Here is a 25,010-nt window from a genome sequence, read left to right as displayed (position 1 = left end):
ACGTTACTTTCGTATCACGTTACTTTCGTATCACGTTACTTTCATATCACGTTACTTTCAAATCGTTACTTCCGTCCCACGTTACTTTCGTATCACGTTACTTTCGTATCACGTTACTTTCGTATCACGTTACTTTCAAATCGTTTCTTCCGTCCCACGTTACTTTCGTATCACGTTACTTTCAAATCGTTACTTCCGTCCCACATTACTTTCGTATCACGTTACTTTCGTATCACGTTACTTTCGTATCACGTTACTTGTGTATTACTTTACTTTTGTATTACATTACTTTTGTATTATGTTACTTTCATTCATATGCATTAGTATGCAGTACGTTAGCATGACATTTCGAACACATGCTGCCTCTTTGGGACCAATTAGATGATTATAAAACATGTTTGCGCAAACTTGGCATATTGTACAGGGTGTGTGCGGTCGTCAAAATGTTTCTGTATTATGAGGTTTTGCAGTTGCTTCATAATATGGCTGTCATCAGGCTGATCCGTTGGACAACTGGCTGAGCTCAAACCAAAAACTGGGCTGTGTTAGCTAGTGCACATGACAAAGACAACGATGGCTTGCTAAACACATAGCTACATTGGTTTGTTAGCTAACAAGCTGACAACATCTACTCCCTCAAAGATGGCCACATGTTGTCATTTGAGGAACTCCAATATGGCCGCCAGCGGGCGTGTAACATCACCTGAAATCCCCCCGCACATGATGCGTATGGCTGCTTTGCGCAAGTCTTCAGTATGTTTCTGTGCACACCTTTATGTGTGTTCAGTGTCACCAGCAGGGTGGAGTCTCACATGCACAAATGTCACACCGGCATACAGTAAGTGTGCACCTCTTGACTCGTCAGGCAGCCAGACACAAGCAAGCAAGTGTATCAAGACGCTATATTAATGTTGTAAACTGATACCGTTTCCCATCATGCATCCGCAAAGCCTCAGCTCCCGTTATTACACAACAAAATGTCTGATTTCCACCAGTCATGGCTGAAACACATGCTATAAGCATCGCAATGCATCGAACAAACAACTTCTTTTCAAATTTCACGTCCCTTTATACAATAACATTTTTTTTTAGAAACCATATAGTATTAAACAGGCATTTAGTCTTTCTATAAAAAGTGATGTGGCGACATTAGAAATTGTATCATATTATTTTTCTCTTTTTTAGAAAGATTCGTTTTGTTTTGTTTTTTTAGAAAAAAAGACACTTGTTGAGGTTCCTGGGACTGACATGGGAGTAGTAAGGTGAACGACCAATAGCCATTCAGGAAGGAGCACAACACAAGGACACAAGCGGTCAGTGTAAAAGCCAGTCAGTAGCCGTACGCCTCACTTTTGTCACTTCAATGATGTGTTTGCCTTTTATACAACTGTCCCTGAAGGTAGAATAATAAAAAAAGAAAAATAATCATATTTACATTTGGGCTAAAATAAAAGCAGTGTGTGTAAATTGGCTACATAAAAACGAATCGCTGTAAATAAACCCCCCGTGGATTCAGTTCAGCAGGGAGTGTCAGAGGAGAAGGGTGGAGAAGCCAGGCGATATTCAACAGTCAAAATGTCGATCGATTGTGTTTGTGTGTTAGGTAATGTCGTTAGTGTGTTTGTTTGTGTGGGTGGTTTACCCAGGAAGATAAATATCTTTCTGGCTTTCTAAACTGAATGCCCCTGTTTTTCTCTCCCCTCCAGACTCCTCTGCTGCCGCCCTCCTCTATATATCCATCCATCCGCTAAGCGCTCCCCCACTGTTTCATCCGTCTATTTCGCTCTCCTTTCAATCCTCTCGCAGAATTTTGTCTGTCTGTCTGTCTCTCTCTCTCTCTCTCTCAAGCAGATCTGTAAACTTGTCATCTCTTCTTCTCTTTCTGGTCATCTGTCACTCCTCCATGGCAGTATTTTTTATTTAATTTTTTAAACTCTCGTGGTCAATCTAAGGCTCCTCTTCCCCGGTGGAAACAGCCAGTCGCATGGCCACAGATAGGTGGTCGGTGAGGCCAGCCAACTGGGTGACAAAGCTGAACTCCTCGATTTCCTGCAGGAAGAGGAGAAGAAGAGAACTGTCATCAGGTCTTTGTGATCGCACCTTTTATTCTGAGGGACTTTAAAGGTGTCTTAATTGCAGGGTTACTTTGGGCACTGGAGGGGCAGCGCAACTAGCTGAAAACATCTCGCATATCACCATATAACGTTAGCAAAAGTGTTAGCAAAACAGTCACCTATTAACTCATCCAGCAGACTCAGGAGAGTGAACATTAAACTCAAAACAATGCTATTGTTGCTCTTCTTGCTCTGGTTTTGGTCTCCACCAACTCCTGGGGAAAATACCACGCTCTTTAGCTGCTAAATGCTCCACTTTATTCACCAGCTAGTTGCTAACTGTGTTCTGCTGTTTGATGCTGGGCAGGTAATGTACTGAGGCTTTAACTAAACCTCTACTCCAGTGTTTTTCAACCTTTTCTGAGCCACGGTACTTTTACATGTATTAGATGTCTGGCATCTTTTCTTCTACCAGTTCATTAATGTCTGTTGTAATAATATAAAATATGTCTTCATAGAAGCCTTTATAATTTTTGGCAAATACTGTACTTAAATAAACACTTAAAATGTCTTTATAACTGTTAATCACTACATTATAGTGTGTTAGAAACCATTCATTGAATGTGAAAAACTGTGTTTTGTTGCAGAGATATGAGGATGCTAACAAGCTAGCAGTTAGTTAGCCCGTTGCTGTTCTCCATAAGGCAATAAACAGACCAGCCACGATGAAATAACAGGTTTGAGGTTTGTTTATGAGGAAGCACAACAACTACATATTGGATGAGCTTCACTTTGCAGTCAGTGTCAAGTAAAACGATGTTACAGTTACTACATTCAGACACAAGGTGGCATCAGGCAGCTGTGGTTTAAGGGAGAGAGATGTGAATGATGTGATTTGGTTTCCCAATCCTCCCCAATCCCTCCCACAGACGGGCAGCCATGACAGCGTTGCCCTCATTCCTTTCCTTTCCAGTTTGTGCTGCCGTGTTTTCATTATCCTCTTTTTTTTATCCCTTTGACCAGTCAGTCTTTCTCTTATGAGATATGAGATCACCAGCCTCCAGTTATGTTTCACACGGCTCAGGAAAATGAGCATTGACGGGTGCCCTGTTGGTTTAATTTTTGAATGATTTAATGAGGGCAGAATACGGCACATCACCTCCCTGAAGAAAATGGCAAACATTTTCAACAGAGCTTGTGTACTAGGGAAACAATAATTTCACTCTATTAGCAGATTTATTGTTTTTTAAATGCACTATTTGATTGGGACTAGTATCACCGTGGGGGCCTCATGTGAAATAGAAATCCCCCCCCGCCTGTGTTTTGTGCGGCGCATTTGCAAAGTCTGTTTAACCCCTTTGCCACTGGACAAGAACACATGCTAAACATCTGGCGTTTACGGCGTTTACAATCGGCATTTATTCTCAATGTCACACTTGGCACAGGCAGCCAATCAAATCGAGCGATAGGTGGGCTTCACTACTTTACCGCTGACTTACTGTTTTGATGTAGATGTGGTAGGAACAGACAATGGCAGACGAAAGGTTGATATTCCGCAGGAGCGCGACTCGTCCATATAAGTGTTTTATATGGTAACGTTTTTGCAAAGATGCCATGTGTTCTTTTGGATTCTCAGTTTACACAGATAAAAAGTTTTCTTCACAAATTCAAGGTAACACTTAATTGGAGACTGTAATCCCCTACTAAACCGTACCAGTTTCCAGTCCTGCTGCAGGCCTTCGTCGCTGTAGAGCATGTAGTCAATCCGCCGTCCGTTGCCCTTCAGTGGGATCTTCCTCCCCTTCTGACTGCTGGCGGGACACTGGCTCTTACTGGGAGGAAACACCAGGTACTCTTTCCTCCCTTCCTCGTTCTCCATCACTCTGACAGAGACACACAGGGATGGGAAAGGATCAGAAGACTGATGTTTAGACCAAGGATGCAGGCCTGGAGTTGCATTGCAGTCCAAACACAGGAAGAAAAAAAGTTATAAAACAGCATGAATTCAAAAGGGAATTATAGATATGATGTTGCCATCTCTGGTAAAATCAAGAAAGAGTGCACTGGAGTACTGAGTGTAGTGCTTAGGTCAAAGATCAGCTTTTGAGTTCCAAGATAATACCAGTGTAATAAACGTTTTTCTGGTGCCGTTTGTGACTATGAAGTCTACTATGAAGCAACTAGTGATTCTACAACTGCCTGTTACTCGGTTAGGGTGCACTGTTGTGTGTTCACACCAGACACAAAGCATTTTAGCTGGAAAATTTGAAAATTTGCTCCAGCCGCTGGGACATTCTTGGTTTTGGCTCGACTGTTTTCCAAAATCTTCCTCATTTTACAGCTAAACGGTTCACGAAAATATGCATACATATTAAATATATTTCTGTAAACATTAGAGATGAGAAATGGGCAACGCAGTAACAGAATCTTGATTCATATTCAATCAACACTGGCTATTTTCTTGGTTTGATCTAAGATCATAAGCTTCATGTGCAGTGATTGACAGCTGAGTTAAGACACTCCTCGGTTCTGATTGGTAGCTTTCTTTCAGTCGGGTGGAATTTTACAGAAATGCCATTAGTACGAAAGGGAGGCAGAGAAACCGTTTTCACAGATTTTCTGTTTCATATACTACTGTCAGGATATAGTACTATAACACTTTGAGCAAATATGTCAAAAAATCATTTTTATTAAAAATACCAACTGCAGCAAGCCTCTGAAACCCTTAACACGCTGGCGGGATTGAAAAGCATGTTTTTTTAAAGAATTGCCAAAACTACACAGTATATCCTAGCCAGAAGCTGTAAAAAACATCATTATCGTCAGATTTTCATTTTTCCGACAGTGCTTGAACACATAATGTGTGACAAACGCTTCCATTAGAATAAGCAGCCAAAACGAAACATCAAATTGTAATATTTCGCCAAAATACATTTTATTCTTCACGTCTCATTTAAAATCTCGTCCGAAGTTAAGCGTTTGCGTTAAACAGATCCTGAAAAAAACATTTTTCAAAAAGCACTACAAAAGCACTTTTTAGTGCAACTAGGAAGCCAAGATTGACTCGGCTGACACCAACAGTCACGTGACAATAATTCAGTGATTCTTCTATGGAACTGCAGGCTGCTGAACACAAAGCAGAGAGGAGAAGTAGAGCTTGTATGAATGTAAAAAGCTTAATATATATATAGCACGTGGAGCCTCCATCTTTTTCAACATTGGTAACACTTGTTGACACATAATGTTGGATATATAGATTCTATTATTTTCATATTGTTGTGGTTTATGGCATTGTAACTGTCTTTTACTGTCTTAACTGCAAACATGTTTTAGGTATGTTTACTTATAGCCATGGTTGTATTGTTTCTATAGTGGTGCAGGATTTATATATTGCAGTAAGAAGCAAGACCACAGAGAGAAAAATGTAACAGGAGAAAAAAAAATGAAATTGCTTGGGGGTTAAGGAATGACTATGGAACCTACACCAACGTTTGATGAATTTACAGGTTGGTCTGAAGCATGTGGTGGTTGCGGTAAAGGTTTGGGTAAGTCAATGCAATGTCATCTTAAGTGAAGAAAACCAGTTAGTGTGTGTGACTTACTTCTGTAAACTTTCAGGTGAACTGACCTCGTCGTCATAAAGGCCACTGGGGTCCAGCAAAGTACCTGTAGAAAGACATTAAAATGCATCACTGTGCAGGCAGACTCACGTTTCTGATCTTTATTGACTATTTTTCTAATTCAGTGTAGACGAAGTAGCACTTCTATCCCATTAGTGTCTAGTGAGGAATTCATTGAGTCCAATAAAGGACGCCCTGAAGACAGAAGTGCTGTTTTGACAGTGTGAAAGTGGTGGGTGGGGGGGTCTGGGTCGCCACATTTTTGTACTTCTAAGAAATATTCAGATAGATAAGCTGACAATTCATATATGCTACGTTTTTCATTTGCAGCAGCAGACCTGGAAATATGGCCACCATTGATGTGTATTGATCTAGCTTATGCTTTGCAGTCTTCACCCCTCACTACAACGAGCAGTTTCTTCGTTCGAGAACAGAGGATCTAAAAGAACAACTTGGCTTTTTTGCATTGTGGCAACGGAGGCGTCAGCAGACTTTGTTCTAAGAGCATTAAACATCTCAGTCTTTATTGCCCTCAGACCACAGTCCGCTGTCTTTAACTGGTGGAATATAACAGCCAGAGGGAGACGGAGCACTCAGAGATCCTTTTGACAAAGAGGATGTGGGGCTGGATAATGTGTTTAAAATGCCCCATATGAGGAGAGCAGCACTCGTGAATTGACCGGAGTTACTTCAATGTGTTGAAAAGTAGGCGTCTGACGACAGACTCAACAGGCTGGCTGTTGTGCTACTTTCAGCTCCTCTGGGAAAGTCTAGATATACACGAGGTTCCCTCTTTCAGATGGTCAACGTGACCTCAGTTTCTCTGTCCCCATAACATTCGGCATCACCAACAAGCTGTAGTATACGTGCATTGGCGGATTATGAGACAACGGGCCCCTGGGCACAGACGTGCAAAAGGCTCCAACACCTCTACTACATGGGAAAAAGACAAACAGATGCTGTTAACCCTTTCTGGTGTTTTGCGTCTCTTTGTAGGCGCGCATCTTTTTGTGATTTTGTGTCTCTTTTTGTTTATTTGTTTCTCTTTGTCGTCATTTTGTTTCTCTTTGTAGACTCTTTGTCTCTTTGTGGGGATTATGTATCTATTTGAACTCATTTGTGTCTCTTTGGGGTTGTTTGTGTATCTTTGGGGTCATTTGTGTCTCTTTGTAGTCATTCTTGTCTCTTTGTAGTTGTTTTGTGTCTCTGAGGTTAGTCTGTGTCTTTGAGGTGTTTTGTGTGGCTTTGTAATCATTTTGTGTCTATTTGTGGTTGTTCAGTGTTTCTTTGTGGTCATTTTGCATCCCTTCGTGGTTGGTCAAGTCTCTTTGAGTGACATTTTGCAAGTGAAGGACAGGGGGGCCCCTGACAATTTGGTTCCCTGGGCCTGTACCCAGCAGGTTGTTCAGTAATCCATCCATGTACAAATGTGGTGAGAAAATACATATTTTGACTCCTAAAATACATAGGAAGCCACAGTTGCTGTACTTGTTGGGTTTTTGGTTTGTTTTTGACGTGTTTAATCAGCCATCAAACATCAACTCACCAAAAGAGCTGTGTCAGTTATGAGTGAAGATGATTTTTGTCAAAGCCTTTCATTTTCACAGCTTCAGTGTGAATTTTTACTTCCATGTCGCTGCTTTTTTAACTATCAAGTGGTCCCAGGCTGGCCAGAATTCTCACGTGATCTGAATGCAGCACAAGCCCTGCAGGTTGTCTGTGCGTTTGGCTGACTGGGTGGGACAGCATTAGAAGAGTTCAGCAGATTTCATGAAATCTATGGCCACACCGTCAGCTGGCAGCCTAGCTCCCCATTGTATTCAGGTCTAATCTTCTTAGGATGAGCTTTGTGAAACGGGATCAGCTTATTCCCCTCTCCATTTATCGATTCATTCTTCTTTTTCTTGTCTATTTCCTTTCCTCCTGTCTAACAGTGACCGAAACTGAAGGCACAGATCTGTTCCCCTGGCCTCGCCGCGCAAACCTCCCTGTCCAAATAAATAAGCCCTTCTCTAAACGAGCCCTTTTACTCTGTCCTGCCCACACTGTCCCTGAAATACCGCTGGCCTAAATAACGCTTCACTTCCAGACCAAAACCCTCCAGTCTTTACGTCACTAAAGCCCATGTGTCAGCATGCTGTACTGGGCACATTTTAATTCACACATCCTGATTCAGCCGGACAGAGACAGATTAGAGTCTGCTCTGCTCTGTATTATGGATGGATCACCAGATTTCCTTAGCCACTCAGGTTATGTGTGTATAGCAACATCTGCCTTTCATAATGTATTGTGATATCACTTCTTGGAGGATTAGTTGAAGGTGTTGATGTATATATCTGTATATGTGATGTTCCATGGTGTCCCTATAGAGGAACATGTGACTGTGTGTGTGTGTGTGTGTGTGTGTGTGTGTGTGTGTGCTATTACCGAGAGCCCATGGTTTGTCCTCCCCTGGCCCCAGGCGACATGGGTCCTTGTATTGAGTAAAAAGTGCATGCTGCTGCTCCAGCTTGTCCTCTATAAAAACAAAAAACAAAACAAGAGCACACACTTTTACTCACATTCACAGTTTAAGGCTAAATAATAGAAAGGAGTTACACATCCCCGAGTCTTCTTTCTCAGCAATTACTGCCTGGGAACAGGGAGTAATAAGTAAGTAAGCAAGCAAAAACGAGTCAGTCCTCAACAGAAAGCCACTGCTACATTTTTTCCCCCAATGATGTGCTCATGCTTATTTGACCTGAATGTGGGATTTTATGTCAATCCGTTATTAAGAATTATCTTTTAGATTGTATTGGAAATACACTCTACAACTGTCATGTCAATATGTAACTGAAACAAAAATTAATTGATCTTATTTTGGGAAAAGCAATAATTACCTTGAAGGGTATTTTTCAACCGGGACCCTATTTCCGCCTGTTTCTGTGTCTAAGGGACTGATGAGGATAGGCTCAGATTGTGTTTGACAACATTATAGAATTGTAAATATTTATTGTGTAAAAAGTCTTGTTCAAGGGGAAGTCTCGTTCTGAAATATTACATCGCATCCACATTGTTAAAAGCAACTAAATATTGAGCCGTGACATTGAAAATCTATTAGATTACACTAAGCAAAGCTCTATACTCTACAACAGTGGTCGCCAACCCGTCGATCGCGATCGACAGGTCGATCTCGGAGACTTTCCCTGTCGATCTCCAAAATAAAAAATAAAAAAAGAAGAAAAAGAAAATCCTGTGCTTTTATTTTGAAGGGGATTTTGTCTGCAGCCTGTCTGCTCATCATCTCCGCTTGTTTGCACGTCTCAAAACGCGCAGCGAGTGGGCCCTACCGAGGCGGGTCTATGAAGCAGTTTAGCCAATTGCTGATTAAAGATATAAATGAGTGACATACAATTTAGCCAATCAGCGTCCTCAAATAGATTCAGAGTGGGGCCAAAACGATCTGGCCCCAAGCTGCGCGTTCTCGTCAGGAGAAGTCTCTACAGACGAGCGCGAGCGCCAGGCGAGCACTGCTCCTCCAAGACCCGTTTGAGAGGAGAAGTTTCGCGGAGATTCTGCAGTTAAAGAGCTGATCCCAGATCAGCCTGACCTCACAATCAGACAGCAGACTAGCGGGAAAGGGAAGCAGTACATGAAGCTTCTCTACTAGCTGCACCAGACAGGTTTGGCTAGCTCAGGGGTCGGCAACCTTTACTATCCAAAGAGCCATTTTGCCCTATTTTCCACCAAATAAAATGTGTCTGGAGCCGCAAAAGCTGTTTGATGTCAAATTTCTCGCCACATATCAAGCATTCAGGTAAGCCAGCATCGTTGGCAGTGAAAGCAAATTAATACGTCCACGCAGAATTAAACTCTATTTTCCTCCGTGACTTTTCTTCTTTAGGATTTATCCATTGATAATTTACTGAGGGTGGAGGTCTGCAAATGATCAATGACTTACACGAAAATGCACGTCACCATGTAAGATGCAAGTGGCGGATCGCGTAGCGCGGCCGTTTTTGAATCTATTACTATTTTGCTCGACAGGTTCGAATCCAGGTTGATGCGATCTTTCCATAAATATATTTTCTTCAATGTATTTCTTTATACGTGGCTGTGATGTAGTGCTCACTTATACAATCGTAATCCCCACAATATATATGAGATGTGGCTTTTAGATCTCCAGCAATATGTTTGTGAATGTCATGCTAACAACTTATTTAGCTTTTTAAAACAACGGGGACAGATCCAGCACGGACAGTTAGTGAGTGAGGGATGAGGAGGTAAGGAAACATGAGAACAGCAATGTAGGGAGTGAGGGACGAGGAGGTAAGGAAACATGAGAACACCAGGGTAGGGAGTGAGGGATAAGGAGGTAAGGAGACAGACACCTCACAGACTGCCTCAGACTGGCTGTCTGTGCTTATGAGCTGAACTACAAGGCACTCACAGACGGTGTTCAGTCACAGCATCACACTGACTTGAGTCACATGACTTCTGATGGCATTGTGATGGGACACAGAGCTGAACTGCACTTACATTAGTTGCACTGACTGAGAATTGTGTCAGTGTTGTGTTGTAACGTAAGTTGATAAATACAACAGTTAATATTGGTCGTTCATCCAGCCTGCTCATTGCAAATGTGTTTTTTCTTGTTCATATTGTGTGCGGTTAACAAATAATTTCCTTTTTATGTTGCACTGAAATTAAGTCATTTAGTGTGTTCTTGGTCACATCAATTTGAAAGCTGGACCAAAGTGTTTGATTTCATTCAATTACAATTAGGCCAAATAAAAAGCCTCAAGTTGTAAGTACAGTCTGGACAGTCTTTTTCTCTCAACGCCTCAATAAGTAGATCTTGCCGGTCACCAAGGCAGAGGTCAGGGATCTTGGGCTTAAAAAGGTTGGTGACCACTGCTCTACAACATGACAAACTCTGAAAACACTGATATTTCTTCACCGTTATCTTCTGGTAGGAAGTCACATGACACAATAAAAAACAGAGCGCGAGCCCAGAGTTCGGCGTTTCTGCCGTCGCCATCTTAGATTACGGGCTTCGCCATTTTGGATCTTTGCAGTCACAAGGTAGCCCCGCCCTAAAGCTTACAAGGCTTTATGGTTTATTTGACTCTAAATGGACCATACATTTACAAAATGAACATCATAATCATAATTATAAGTGGAAGTAGTTTTCGTGATGTCACCTATTGGTTTGTGGATTGAGGTTTTGAAGCCTTGAATTTGGCATTTTGGGCGTCGCCATCTTGTTTTTTTGCCAGTGAGCCGAAGTAACCATATTTGGACTGAGGCGGAGTGACGCCTTAGTTTCCTGACAATCACAAGTTAGCCACGCCCTAAAGTATACTCTGCTATAGGTTCTCTTTGACTCTAAATGGACCATCATTTACTAAATGAACATCATGCTGTATTGAAGAAGACTTGAAACTAGAGATTGAGACCATAAACTCATGTTTACAATGTTTACTGAGGTAATAAATCAAGAGAGAAGTAGAGTCATTTTCTCATAGACTTCTATACAATCAAAGGAGTCGGCCCCTGCTGGTCAGTAGAGAGAATGCAGCTTTAAGACACTTTGAAACACTTTGGTTTGGAATTCACTTTTCAGAACCGGTTGCCACCTGACAAAAATAAGCATTTTTAATGGGCGCTAAAAGATTACATCACAGCTTGTATTGTAGACTTCTTCTTCAATACTGGACAACATTTTGAGAATAAGTAATTTAGACAAACAAAACATTGGAAAATATGGTCCAGCGTGAAAAATACCGAAGTTTCCCTTTAATGTATTACTGATGAGTCATGAGTTTCGACATTGTAGTTCACCTTCAAGCTTTTATCATTAATGGTACAGATATTAATATTGTATTAGTTTCTATTGTTAAAGCCCTGGCACCATGCAACTATCCTGTATCAGAGCTATAAGAGGTCTTACATTATGGACTCCAAAGTTCAGAATATATTGAAGTAGCCTGGAGATATTCATACCTGAAGAGCAGTTATCGAAGTTGAGGTCTCCCAGGACGACATCAAAGGCCACCAGGTCTTCCAGCACTTTCTCTCCTTCAGGTGGTTGGGACGAGGATTGGCGAAACTCGGCCCCCCACTGGAGCAACAGGTCCAGCTGCTCACAGCGTACGGATGCATCCCCTGGTAGACGGAGCAGTGTGTATGTGTGTGTGTAGTAGAGGGAGGGAGGAAGCAAATGGATGAAATCAAAATGTTTCCCCGAAGTCACCCAATGGTGTCAGAATGAAAGTCTGAGGGAGTGAGAGGGGACAGAAAGCAACGAAGCTAAGATTTGTCTCTGAGAGCTTTACAATTTGTACAACATACACAATCCCTTAACGCTGAACCGCTGATCTGGATAAGGCAAAACTAACAACACAATGGGTCAGGATATATGATATATTAATACAATGGATGATGATGATACTCTGAGTAACTGTCATACATAGATGTAATTTGAGAGGGGTCGCTAGTTGTAACAAACCCACAGACAAATATCACTAACTGCAGAGCTGCTCTGGATTTATGGCCCACAACTTTACAGCTTTGGTTCATTAACACGCCGCTCATCAGTCTTGTTCTGTGAAAAAGTTTTCATGGTGAACATAGTGGAGCTTTTAGCAACTTTGGAGTAAGATATTCCCCCCTAGAAGTTGGTGGAGACCAAAGAAGAGCTAAAATGAGAGTGAATATCAGACTTGTATTCGCCAGATGGCTAGAAACATGACTCCAAATCAATTCTAATGTTGCTTTGTGTGTTCTGAATGTGAAAAGTTTGCTAACATATAACATAATATAACAAACAACCCTGTCCCCTACAAAATTACATTCCCATACAACAAAACCGCACTCTCAATTATGTTTCAAGGGAAACATATTTTATCCCGGATTATGTTGGCAGCTTTTAACAGTTTCAAACACGTGGTTCAAGTTGAAAAGTCAAAACAAATTAAAACAAACTACAAAACTACTTTGTTAGGTTTGGAGAAGAAAACTACTTGGTTAGGTTTAATAAAAACATCATGATTTGGCTTAAAGTGACTATGAAACTGAAACAAAACAAAACAAAAATGCAACTTAACTACTTGGTTCACAATGGACACAAACTGCAGTCTCCAATGTGAAAGACCTGAATTTCTAAACCCATCCAACACCCCAACTTCCTCCCTTCGGTAACGTCTTAGGACTCATTTGAAACTTATTTGTGATACGTCAAAAGCAAACGTAATTCTCAAAAACATTTCTTTCCCTCGAGACCCAATTCACAACGCAGTTTTGTTGTATGAGAATTTTACTTTTAGGAGGGAGGGCTGATAATAATAAACTAGAAAAGTGCACTCAGTAGCGTGCAGATATCCACCTTGTGTCCCCCCCCGCTCCTCTCCCAAACAAAAAATAGTTGATTCTCACCTAATTGTCCCTCCCTGTCCCATTATTGTCAAGATGGTGGCAAGGATAACAAAAACAGGGATTTATTCATCTCGAATTGAGCCTGACTTTAGTGGATAATAACATATTGGGTTTGGAATTGATCTGCAGATGCTCCGGTTCAAAATTAGACCAACCTTGTCAATGGATGCCAGTTTTTGAGCTTCAACAAAGGCCAACATGTGTCCTATAACAGACTAGTTAAGACTTGCTTTTTAGTCTGGCAGATTGTTGAAAAATGCTTTTTGCGCTGCAGTTGTGGATCACTTGCAGCCTGTACTGGCTAGTTAAGCGGAATGAGGAGGCAGCAGTCAATGATGGTGAAAAACAAGCCATAAATATGCTTTTTAAAAAGTGTGAACAACCTCAACCACAAGAGGTCCTTAAGCGTACAGTCATAAATGAACACAAAAAACATGAGGCTGATGGGCCCAGCAGTATGCAAGATTAGCCGTGGACAGACACATACACACACGAGCGAACGCACAATCTCCGCAAAGACTTAAGTCTTGAGGAGTAAATAACAACTTTATAAAGAGATAATGTTTACGCCGTGTTTCCAGCGTGTTGTCCTCAAGTGGCAAAAAAACCAAACAATTAATGTAGATTTACTATGCATTACAGTGACATCACTTATAGGAATGGGGATATTCTGTGAAATAAAGATGAGGTGTTAATTTATCAGTTGAGATATATTGGTTTATGATGTCTTTTTCACCAAGAACTAATTGCTAAGTTTCATAATATGTTGGCTATCATTGTTTACTGCGCATAATTTGCATGTATAAGTGGTGTACTGTCACATGCTATAAGTACAAACTGCACAAGATCGTTCCTGACTTTACTGACAATTTTTGTTTCTTCACTTAGTGACAGCTCTTTACTAAGCCATTAGGCTCATCTTTTATGTTACTAATATTAGTGGCATAATATCAAGTTGCTCATGGTGCTATTTTGCTTTGGCAGTGTCCTCTTCGGTCCAGCCCTGCCAGTAAATCTGATAAATTGGAGAGTTGGAGAGAGAAGGGAGGAGGTTGGTGAGAGCGTGTGAGAGAGAAATAACAGCTGAATAGAGGAGAGTGTAAGAAACAAAGAGGTGTCAAGATATTGCTGGGTGAGTAGGTGGCTCTGGCTTTGATTACTCTCAGCTCCGGCTCGAGTTCATGTGAAATGAAATGTGTCTTTTTCTTTTTTGTATTCCTGGATCACTTAGAGATAGATGGAGCTGGGGGTTGCGGGGGCATGTTTGCTGTACATTCGCCTGTGTATGTGTGTGTTTGTTTTAGTGAAAACTTATCCAAGTTTACCAGGCAAGTTTTCCTCACACATGAGGTTTATTTAGAGGTGAATAATGTATTAAATTATATATTTGTAACTCAACAAAAATCCTATTCTAATAGAGAACAAAATTGATAAGCATGATTTGTTATTCAGTCACCAACCATCAAATATGGCATAACAGTCTTCTTCTCCGAATTCAAACAAGCAATGTTGCCTTCTTTTGTCGGACTTTGGAGGATGTTACCTGTCGTTGCTCTCAGAACTATAAAACGTGTTACATGTTACATCAATACAATCTTTTTAAAGTCATACATTTAGTGATTTTCTGGGTTTACAATCAGGAAGTGGCGGACAAAGTGTTAAATACCGGTGGGGAACTTGGCCAAGTTCAATCAAATTGTGATGTTTCACTTCAACACTAGCTGGAACTGTATAATATAATTGAGTATATAGTTGGTAAATGTATGTGTTCTAATCAGGGTATGACGAGCTATGCTGTCTATCTAGAAAAAATGTTTCACACTTTGAAATTACACACAGTTTCACCGAAAGCCCTGATGTCCCAGTTTTCCACTAGCAAATAAACACAGCATGCAGTTGGGGATCCGCACACAAATGTAACCTGATTCATGCGCATTAGGCGTTCCGTATGCATGCTTTTAACAATAAATACAACTGTTAATAAATACAAAAGAATATTTCATATATATTTAGTATAGACTGGAAGCTTCTTTTGAAGTCGAACAATTATCAGATCTGTGAAGATGTATTTCAATATCTGTTCGTAAAATACTAATAATTATTCAGGTTGTGATTTGTATAACTGTTTTACATGTGTTATTATTTGCGATAACCCCAACTATGCACAAACCATTGTCCATATTTGTGAATCTTACTTTTCATTTGTAGTTCATCAATGCACATTTGTGACCACTTTGAGATCAATTTCACTCCATAATTCTTGGTCCTCTTTTATTCACAGTATGAACAATATCATCTCTGCCACTCCAAATTGCAATGTACAGTTTTATGCAGATGATACTGTTTTATATGCCACCGGCTCTTCTGTTAATCTGGCATTGTGAAATTGACACTATTGAATATTATAAATACTTGGGACTCTGGCTGGATACCAGACTCACTTTTAAGACCCATGTGGAACACCTGTCAAGCTAAATGAAGATCATAACTAGTATAGAAACAAATCATGTTTGTCTTCTGGTGGTGCCTGAATAATAAAGATGAATAATGAGGTGAAATGAAATGGCAATGCAGTCTGAGGCCTCTAAAGAATTTAATTCAGTTGTGTGAAACACATACAAAAATATGTTGAAAATAATTGAATGAACAAAAATAAAATTGTTCATGAACATTGTATTGCTATGTATTGTAAAAAGGTAGGTGCAACATTTTTCAGTCTGCCCCTGTTTGGTCTTTAAAATGTTATATTGTTTATTTATTTTGCTTGCTTTTGTGAAATCCCTCTTAAACCCTAGGCCTATTTTGAGACCTCTGCTCGAAAATGTCATACCCATACTCAAGAGAGTGTAAATCTCTAACTACAAGGTCTATTTGAATAATTTAAATGGCATAATAACACAAATAAATGTGAGCTTTGTTAAGATGTGTACATATCATTGTATATGTTACTGGTAAATGCTGAAACGAATGTTACACACAGCTCAAATTGAAAATGTTCAGGTTCGCCTTTTTTTTCCGCCTAAGAAGCACTTTTATTGATTTGAAATGATGCAAATGAAGGCCTAAATGGCCTCTCCAAAATCATATCACAACACGTCAGCAGTCCTTTTAAAAAAAAATTGGCTTTGATAAATGAATTATGCCTGAGAAATCAAGGCCGGTGTACAGGTCAGCTGAGGTCAGCCAACGTCAATTCTGATTTTGGAAGGCGCACATATAACTGTTTTATTGTACTTTTATATACTATATAACTATATATTTCACTTCTTTTATCACTAATAGTGTTCAATCTATCTAATACAGCAGTTTGGCATCATTTTGAGAGCCTGGGCCATGTAAACATGGCTCATTTTCGTCTGAATTTCAGTTTTACTGAATGCAATTGAACCTTACCAAAGCCTGTGAGTCTGGGGAATGTAGTGATACGTTCTTTGAGTTGTTTGACAGAATTTTAAGCCAATAAAATAATCTAAAACCGTGGTCCACCCCCATGGGTCAAACCCATTGGCCAAAACTGAAATTATTACTCATTCGTCATAGAAGCTCGTAGAGACTCAGTTTTTTCAAAGAACGGAGGACAGAAAGCAGCTGCATATGAGGAAAAGGATTACATTTTTTTGGGGGCGATTTTCTTCCAGAAAACATCTAAAAGGTAAGGAGCGTTTCAATTTTCATGATGATGGGCTCTGTGTTGATCTGCGGAAGAATAATTATAACTTTGTAATGGTTTGAAGTAGAAGAATTCGGAAGATATGGTTCGATTCAGTGTCTTGCCCTCTTGCTCTTGGATATGCGGTGTGTGTGTGAAAGTGCCGTAGGTCGTGCCTGGGATCGGTAACGGTGATAACGGCAGTGGTGGGCCCTCAGGGCCTGCAAAGCCTTCTCTGCTGGCCTAAACAGAATCACAAAGTTATAGCTATTTTATAATTTAATAATTTTTGTTAAATACACTACATGTATCATAATTTATAAAAATATTTTCCCCATTATCTTATGTTCTCATTGCACAGCTACTGTCTTCCTCAGTTGCTCTGCTTCAGTGCAGCTTGTTTTAAGTAGAGCTTTTATCCGCTTTTTATAAATCAGATTTCACCTCTAGTCTCTAGGTAAGAAGAGAGGCCCCAGGCCTGCAGACTCACCAGTGCCTCCAAGTGCAGGTTAAGTGAATGGGGACGATATTGTTGATTGGCATAGTGTTCAACCAATCAGATCTTTAGTTTGACATTCTTAGCCAGAGCGGCCTGCAGGCGTACAGCTACGTCAGCATTAGCAGCAGCGCTGCAGTGAGATTCTGTGCTGTGATTGGTCAGTGGGCGAGCACGTGACTATTGTGAAACGAAACTTACAGCAGAGGCTTAGTCGAGTAGTGAGAGTTCAAATTGAAAGATATGGATGAAATTATGATATTTTTAGCATTTTGCTTGGTGTAGATTTTAATTTTTTTTTACCTAGCTTTGTTTTTTAACACTCAATGGCTGAAGGTGGAGAAACGGATTTGTGAGTTGGGATTTAACCGTGGGATTAAACTCTTTGACAAAAAAAAAAAAGAGGATGTGATCAGCATTTGGTAAGTAACTGGTTGTTTTTTTACATCTAATATCTGAATGGCCCTTGAGTGTGTAGCAGAATACGTGTTGCTGCTGTTGTTTTTCCGTTAAGCTAGTTAGCCTAGGCTCCCGGAACACTTGCGGAGACTCGGCTGTTTTTTGTTGTGGTTCTTTTTGTTTCCGGTTCAGAGGTCACACAGACCGCTGTCTCCTAGTGAGCGCAGGAAACATTACATTTCCTACAATTTAAGCTTCTGCATTTTCCAAATGCACTAGTATTATTCAAACGTATTGTTCGGTTTGTAAGCCTCGTACCGAACGATTTAATACAAATACGTAACGTTATATAGTTACAGCCCAAGAAAGGAATAATAACCGGAGCTGTGGCGCCATCATGTGGTTATAAGGTGGTATTTCAGCAGTGAAGGTCCAGGTATGAAATGCACGGCCCGCCACTGGATAACGGTGAACATTGCTCGCCTTCTCCTGGCAAAAAATAGGTGAAATTGTGGTAGTACTTGTAGTATCTTGAAGTACTTTGTCTATATATATGTTTTTGAGTGATTAAAATAGGTTACATGGTCCATTTTATCAGAATTTCTTCGTCATGTAGGTTTTTGAAATATTTTAAAACATCATTTCATTCATTGTCAGAAGTGATTTGTACTACATGTGTGTTGTCTTCGCCCCCACCCCTAGCCCCCCAATTGGGGAGCTCTCGGGTGCAAGACAAATTCTAATACAAAAAACCTGTTAAGCCATAGGTTTTATATAAGTATATAAGTGGAAGTAATTTCCGTGATGTCACTCATTGGTTTGTGGATTGTGGTTTTGAAGCCTTGAATTTGGCATTTTGGCCATCGCCATCTTGTTTTTTTTGCCAGTGAGCGGAAGTGACCATATTTGGACTGAGGAGGAGTGACGCCGTTAGTTTCCTGGCAATCACAAGTTAGCCACGCCTAAAGCATACTCTGGTTTATGGTCTGTTTGACTCTAAATGGACCATCATTTACTAAATGAACATCATGCTGTATTGAAGAAGACTTGAAACTAGAGATTGAGACCATAAACTCATGTTTACAATGTTTACTGAGGTAATAAATCAAGAGAGAAGTAGAGTTATTTTCTCATAGGCTTCTATACAATTCATATCCATAGACACACCCTGAATGACATTTTTTTATTTTTAATAGTATAAAAATAAAATGTATTTGTATAGCTCTAAATCACAAATTTGCCTCAGAGTGCTTTACAATCTGTACAGAATACGACATCCTCTGTCCAACGACCCTCACATCAGAACAGGAAGAACTCCCCCCCAAAAAAACCTTTAACGTGAGGAAAAAAGGAAAAACCAGAGTAGAACGCATGTCGATGAAAAACCTCACTACTGCAAATGCTGACTCTACTAGCGTACTCAGCGTAGAGAGATTTTACACAACTGAGAAGCTGTCATCATAACAGGCGCGTGGGAGAAGAACAGCACACAAATATATATATATATATATATAGAAAGGTCTGACACACTGCTATTGCAAATCAAACAAAAGAGGTTTACCACAGTCAGTGTAGTATTAAGCTCAGTATTTGTTCTGTGTATCTAGTCGATCACACTGCATCGTGCATCTTGGCCTTCAAGCTGGAAAGATTACGAATATACACATCTCTTTCCTCTCAGAAAAGAATCAGGTCTCTGTTCTCCTCCCCCGTTTTTTCCTCCCAGTTTTCCCTCTTTACCCCCCCAACCCCCAAGGCTCTATGTTTGATGTATCTTTAGAAACAGCCCTGGCGCTGCTATATTTAGGCCTAGGCGTAGAAGGAGCCCAGAATAGTAGGCCAAAGGGGGGGGGGGGGCGGGGGGATGTGTCTTTGGTTAAAAATGAGGGAGGCATCGACCGGAAGCTCTAAAAAGGACTGTGACGCTGTAAACAGCTTGAGTCGGTCGCCATGGGAACAGCAGGAGGAGACACGCAGAGGTTTTGATGCACCCATTTATCTAGCTATCTGGACATACGAACACACACACATATACAGGGCTGTGTGTGAAGTTGGATGGTTGTATTATCTAGAGAGAGACAATCACAAAGACACACACAGAGCTAAGATGTTCTCCGAGTGCAAAGCAGCCTTGAAAAGAGAAAGGCAATGCTCTGGAAATCATATAAATATATTCATGTGTATAAATATATTCATGTGCGTGTGTGTCTGGGGGACAGAATGAGACAGAATGAGACAGAAAGAGAGATAGTTTGGACAACATGCAACTGTACCTTCTATGGCATGGAGGTGCGTACAAGTGAGGTATCCCACAACCCTCTGCTCCTGATGGGAGGTGCCTACGTGAACCTGTAGGGAAACCAGAGGCAAACGTGACACGTGTTACTCCGCCGAGTTCAAACAGGCAACATCAAAAGCCCTCTGAGCAAGTGTCTGCATGCGTTAAGCCCGGCAGGTAGCAACGCCACCAATTAGATAACACAAGACCAAGGTGGAACTTTATTGATCCCCCTGGGGAGATTACAGTCATTACAGCAGTCGTTAAACTGCAGCTGTTGGGGTGCGTTACATAACAGCTGCAGTAGGGGAAGAACATGAATGAAAATTATGCAGCATATGAGAATACATAGAAACAAATTGCATGCAGAGAAGTAATTATGTAATACAATTATGACGTCTGTATCATAACAGCTTATTATTACAAGACAATTATCTAATATTAACCAGGTCCATCGCGATGATGGCATCTCTACACTGTAATAATCATGTAATATTACGTTACCTCATAAACAGTGGTGGAAAGTACCTAAGCACGTTTCCTCAAGTTCTATATTTTAACAAATAATTAATTTGAATTGTTTTTGTTAAATGCCTTGATGAAGAAATAGAGTGGTATTATTTTGTCTTTTTTATTATTATTTAGCCACTATAATAAAGGCGTTTTAATATTTCCTTCTTCGTTGTTATTTGTTCAAATATTTGGATTGCCCTCCTGGTAATCCTGTTTCCTGTTCTCTGGTTTGTATATAATTAACCCTTTTAGATTATAATTAAAGTTAGGCATAATTGAGGGAGTGGCCACTTTGAGTGACATGTGGGTGTCGTTTGTGTCTCATATTTATTAGATAATTGTAAAGATTATGAGATATCATATGAAAAAGAGCTCATAATTATGAAATTTAGTGGTAATTTCATGATTGCGTGACAAGAATTTTGGAATTGCGCAAGTCATATCCCATAATTATAAGATCTATTACTCAATGGTAAGATACACATACTGTGATAGTTACTTAATAATTATGAGATAAGGGTCCCATTATTACAAGATTCTTTTTTCATAACTATGAAATAGTTTGCTTGGGATTACGAGATCCAAATATCAGATCCTTTTCTTTGAATTATGAGATCTCCTACAAATTCCGAGATAGGAATCTTGAAATTATGGGAGCTTTTGTGATAATTGAGACATTGAAATATTGTCTCCAATTAGTTCTTTTTTTTGCTGGCTCCAGTGTGCTTCCGCGAAGACTACACAGTATCATATCTGAAAAAAACATATTAGATAGAATATGAGAATACGGAGAAAACAACAAGTGGATCATGTAAAAAGTCCAGGAAAACAAAACAAAACCATACAATATTTTAACAATATGTAAACATGACTAAGAACAAAAATTTGATCTAAATTTTTTGGAATGTAGCCTTTTGAAAAAAAATCTTGTGTCCCCGTGTACATATTTAAAATGTATGGAATTTAAAAAAGAAATTCTCCTTTTCCTCTGCACTGATTGTGCTCTGATCGCTGATTGCAGGCTGCAGTTGGGACATTAGCATGTATTTCACTGCAGTTGACTGACATCTAAAAAAAGGCAAGACACGGCGAGCATTGCTGGAAACCCACTGTCTTGAGTAAGCCCTGTTGTCTCAACTGATCAGCATCCAACATCCTGTCAGCAGTTCAGAAAAAAGTAGCATTGTATTTTAGAGTTGTTTCGACACCAGAGTCAGAAATACCTCTGATACAGCAAAAAATGATTAGGTATCAGCGAGTCCACGAGTCTATGCACCGATCTGATTTCACGTTATCATACCATTATAATTATATTGTTGTGTTGTAATTATATTATTATAATTATAATTTGCTCATTTACTCTACAAAGGAACATGTGTCACTCGCTACCCGACGCTACATTGTGAACAACAAAGTTTGCTAGCATTAGCTGTTAGCAGCCGATGGCAGATCAGTCCTGCTTGACTAAATAACGGACCTAACAGCTAACATTAACGGAGGTTGTATTGAGTTGCATTATGATGCGTTTATGTTCTATTGAGTAAAAAGTAGCATTGGACAAAGGTAAATCATGACGTATCATGATGTGTTCTCATGAAAACTTGTCAAATGTAGTGTTGGCGTGAAACTTATATAATAAAACAAATCAAGTTGTTTGAAGGATATGTTGTCACAGCGACTGAAATAGATATGAGAATTATGACCTTTCAAACTTTTTTGTTTTTAATGCACTGATCAGTACTCCGTATCAGCCAATACACAAGTTCAGGTTTCAGAATCCGTGTTGGGAAGGAAAGAATGGTACATCTCTATTGTATTTCCGACATAAAATGATGTTGACTACTATTTGAAAGCAGAAAAGATAGTTAGGTCCCCCTGTGACATTTGCAGTGTTGATATTTCATGCTGCAGTATGAATGCTCCGCCAGGGAGGAAAAAAATGTCACCTATTGATCACTGTAAACAAAAGGCAAAATGGAGATACAAGTCTCAAGCCATCTGCAACAACGTCTGGTATTCATCCATCATTGCCAGCTTTTTCAAACGATGCTGCATTTAAAGAAAGAAATGAAGATGTATTGAAATGAGTTTACACTGGCAGGGAAAAGTAGTCCTGTTAACAAAAGTGAAGCGAGAGTAGCTAAAAATGCATGCCATTTATTTTGGAGTGTACATTCTGAAATGATGTGCGTGAGCTAAACACAGAGCTGAAGATTTTACCCCTCCATGTCCTTGTAAGCTTTATGTATTTTTCAGTACTTCCTCACAACCTCAATTTCTCCGTTCCCTCAGCTGCAGAGAGTGAGCAAAGCTGCGATGAATTGAACGCCACTCGACTTTTAATCAGACACCTTTAGCGCATCGGTGTTGAGTGAGGTCCCTCAGCTACACAGAAACGAGGCATGGAGGACGGTGGAGGCTGGCAGCTCTGAAGGGCCGGTGGGTGGACGCAGACAGAGGACGAGGAGGAGGAATAAAGGGTGGCAAAGAAAGAGAGACGGTGATCGTGGGGGTTGTTAGTTTGAAGGCGTTTGGGTGGAGCAGATCTATAACAAGACACAATACACCCTGTTGGACAGGAGTGTTGGACGAGGTAAACTGTTCTCACAATTCATAGAATAGAATAAGCATGATTTATTACCAATCCACACTGCAAAAAGTTTCTATAAAAAAGACTAAGCCAGTTGCAGCACAATAGTAATTTGGTGTTTATCCAGTTAATGAAAGCTTAACCAAGTTGCTGACCCAAACAACCTATTTAAAGGGAAAGCAAAGCGAAAGAGCCCCAAATGTCCATTGTATTCACATATTTTATTTTAAATATGGTATGTAATTGTATGCACGATTCAATAGGTCAAAAAGTGAACTGCAAAGTAGCAAAATGGGGTTTTCAATGTCTGAGACTGTGGGCCTCCTCTCAGACAAAGCTTAGTGTACTTGATTGGTTGGTATGCCTATGAGATCATAATGATGTTATTCGTTATTTATTAGTTTCTGATCTGAATCACAGACACTAAGGTTGACTAAAAAAGGCTCTGCGGACCTCCAGTTATCAAAATTAGCTAATTGCTCCACTGTGATCACTGTTGATATTCCTTCTTGTGTCAGGGGACCCCTGGCCTTCACCGGGAAAATGTCACTCAAAGAGACACGTACCAACCAGGAAGAGACTCAAAATGGACACAGAGAAACATGAAAGGACTGCAAAGAGACACAAAAGGACTACAAAGAGACACAAAAGGACTACAAAGAGACACAAAAGGACTACAAAGAGATCAAACAAATTACAAACAGATGCAAAATAGCAGCAAAGAGACAAAAAACCACAACAGAAAAAGTTTTAAGTGTTTTGGTGGTGGGGCCTTTGCATATATGTGCCCAGGGGCCCATTGTCTCACAATCCACCCATGTGTTACCTCAACTGACTTCTTTCACAGGGACTTGGAAAACACCTTTGCTGTGCGACTCTCGCATTTAGTCAAATCGATTTGAGTAATTTACGATCAGTTAATGTCTTCTGCAATGAAGAGAGAAGTCAGCATTTATCTCTCTGGTGAATTAGCCAAGCTACCCCATCGAGGAGAGGACTTTCATTTAGACATATGGAGACTGATGCCCAATAATGGGATGGCTGTTTTGGCTTGGGGTCTGTGAAAATCCTAAAAGCTGCTATAAAGCATTCGCCTAATTAGCTTGACTATGATACAAAACACAATGCTCATATTGTGGACAGAAATAGAGTAAATACACGTTAAAGCAAAGATTGGGGCACTAATTCAATTTCTCCTAATGGAATGAATGTTTAGGGACAATGGGTGGGCTAAAATAGTAGAAAAGGACTCGTCCCATTTGGTTAAATGCACTCATCAGATGGTACATTACCGTTTCTAATAATGTTGCGTATGATGTGAGTCAATGAAAATGTGTGAGGCTGTGTTGGTTTGCAGAGAACAGCTGACCCAGGCAGACACCAAAAACCTGTAGTGTATACATTATGTTCCATATTTCCATACATAATGGCGATTGCAGCTTTAGTAATCCATATTTAATGGAATGATTTGACATTTTTATATATACATATAAATATATAATATTTATCTCCCCCCGGTCTCTTTACCTCTGTCCTAATTCTTTCCCTTTCCGTTGCTTCCTCTCTCCCTCCTTCTCCTCTGTTCCACTCTCTCTATTAATATTTCAGGGGCTTATCTATGCTTCAATAAATGTGTGCACCCTGAAACTGACAAGAGAGACCTGAGGGGATTCTTATGTGTGTATATACTGTATATGTGTGTGTGTACGCACTCACGCATACAAAAAACGAGTGGACTTTCAATGTGTTTACATTGTCTGTGGTCTGTGCAGACGATGAAGTTTAGATGAACGCTAACTGGAGTTCTGTGTAGTGACGGAGGAGAGCTTGACCTGAAACTATTTATTCCGAAATTAAGGATTGAGGATTTTTTTACTCTTCTGCCCTGTATGAGTACAAATAATATGAAATGAAATGAATTGCATTTCTTTGGAAATAAAACAGCAAATGAGTCAGAATGCAGGATATGAGATGCTGAATCTTCCAAAGACTTCC

The 25,010-nt window shown here is 40.1% G+C and overlaps 1 protein-coding gene across 1 annotated transcript in view; it reads right to left on the bottom strand.

Moving 5' to 3' along the window:
* Window positions 1–1,947: 1,947 nt before the first annotated feature.
* The window catches only part of smpd3 (sphingomyelin phosphodiesterase 3), a gene marked incomplete at both ends in the record, with an annotated part of 46,835 nt that continues 23,772 nt past the window's right edge, over window positions 1,948–25,010 (bottom strand). Inside the window, 6 exons of the mRNA XM_079163342.1 lie at window positions 1,948–2,049; window positions 3,769–3,937; window positions 5,657–5,720; window positions 8,102–8,191; window positions 11,660–11,821; window positions 19,908–19,983. Of these exons, the coding sequence (XP_079019468.1) occupies window positions 1,948–2,049; window positions 3,769–3,937; window positions 5,657–5,720; window positions 8,102–8,191; window positions 11,660–11,821; window positions 19,908–19,983 (663 nt within the window). The remainder of the gene's footprint in view (window positions 2,050–3,768; window positions 3,938–5,656; window positions 5,721–8,101; window positions 8,192–11,659; window positions 11,822–19,907; window positions 19,984–25,010) is intronic.

Source organism: Pholis gunnellus (genome assembly GCF_910591455.1).
Source record: "Pholis gunnellus genome assembly, chromosome: 7".
Lineage (NCBI taxonomy): Eukaryota > Metazoa > Chordata > Actinopteri > Perciformes > Pholidae > Pholis > Pholis gunnellus.
The sequence above is the reverse complement of the archived record's forward strand: the minus strand, read 5'-3'. Positions and strand labels throughout refer to the sequence as shown.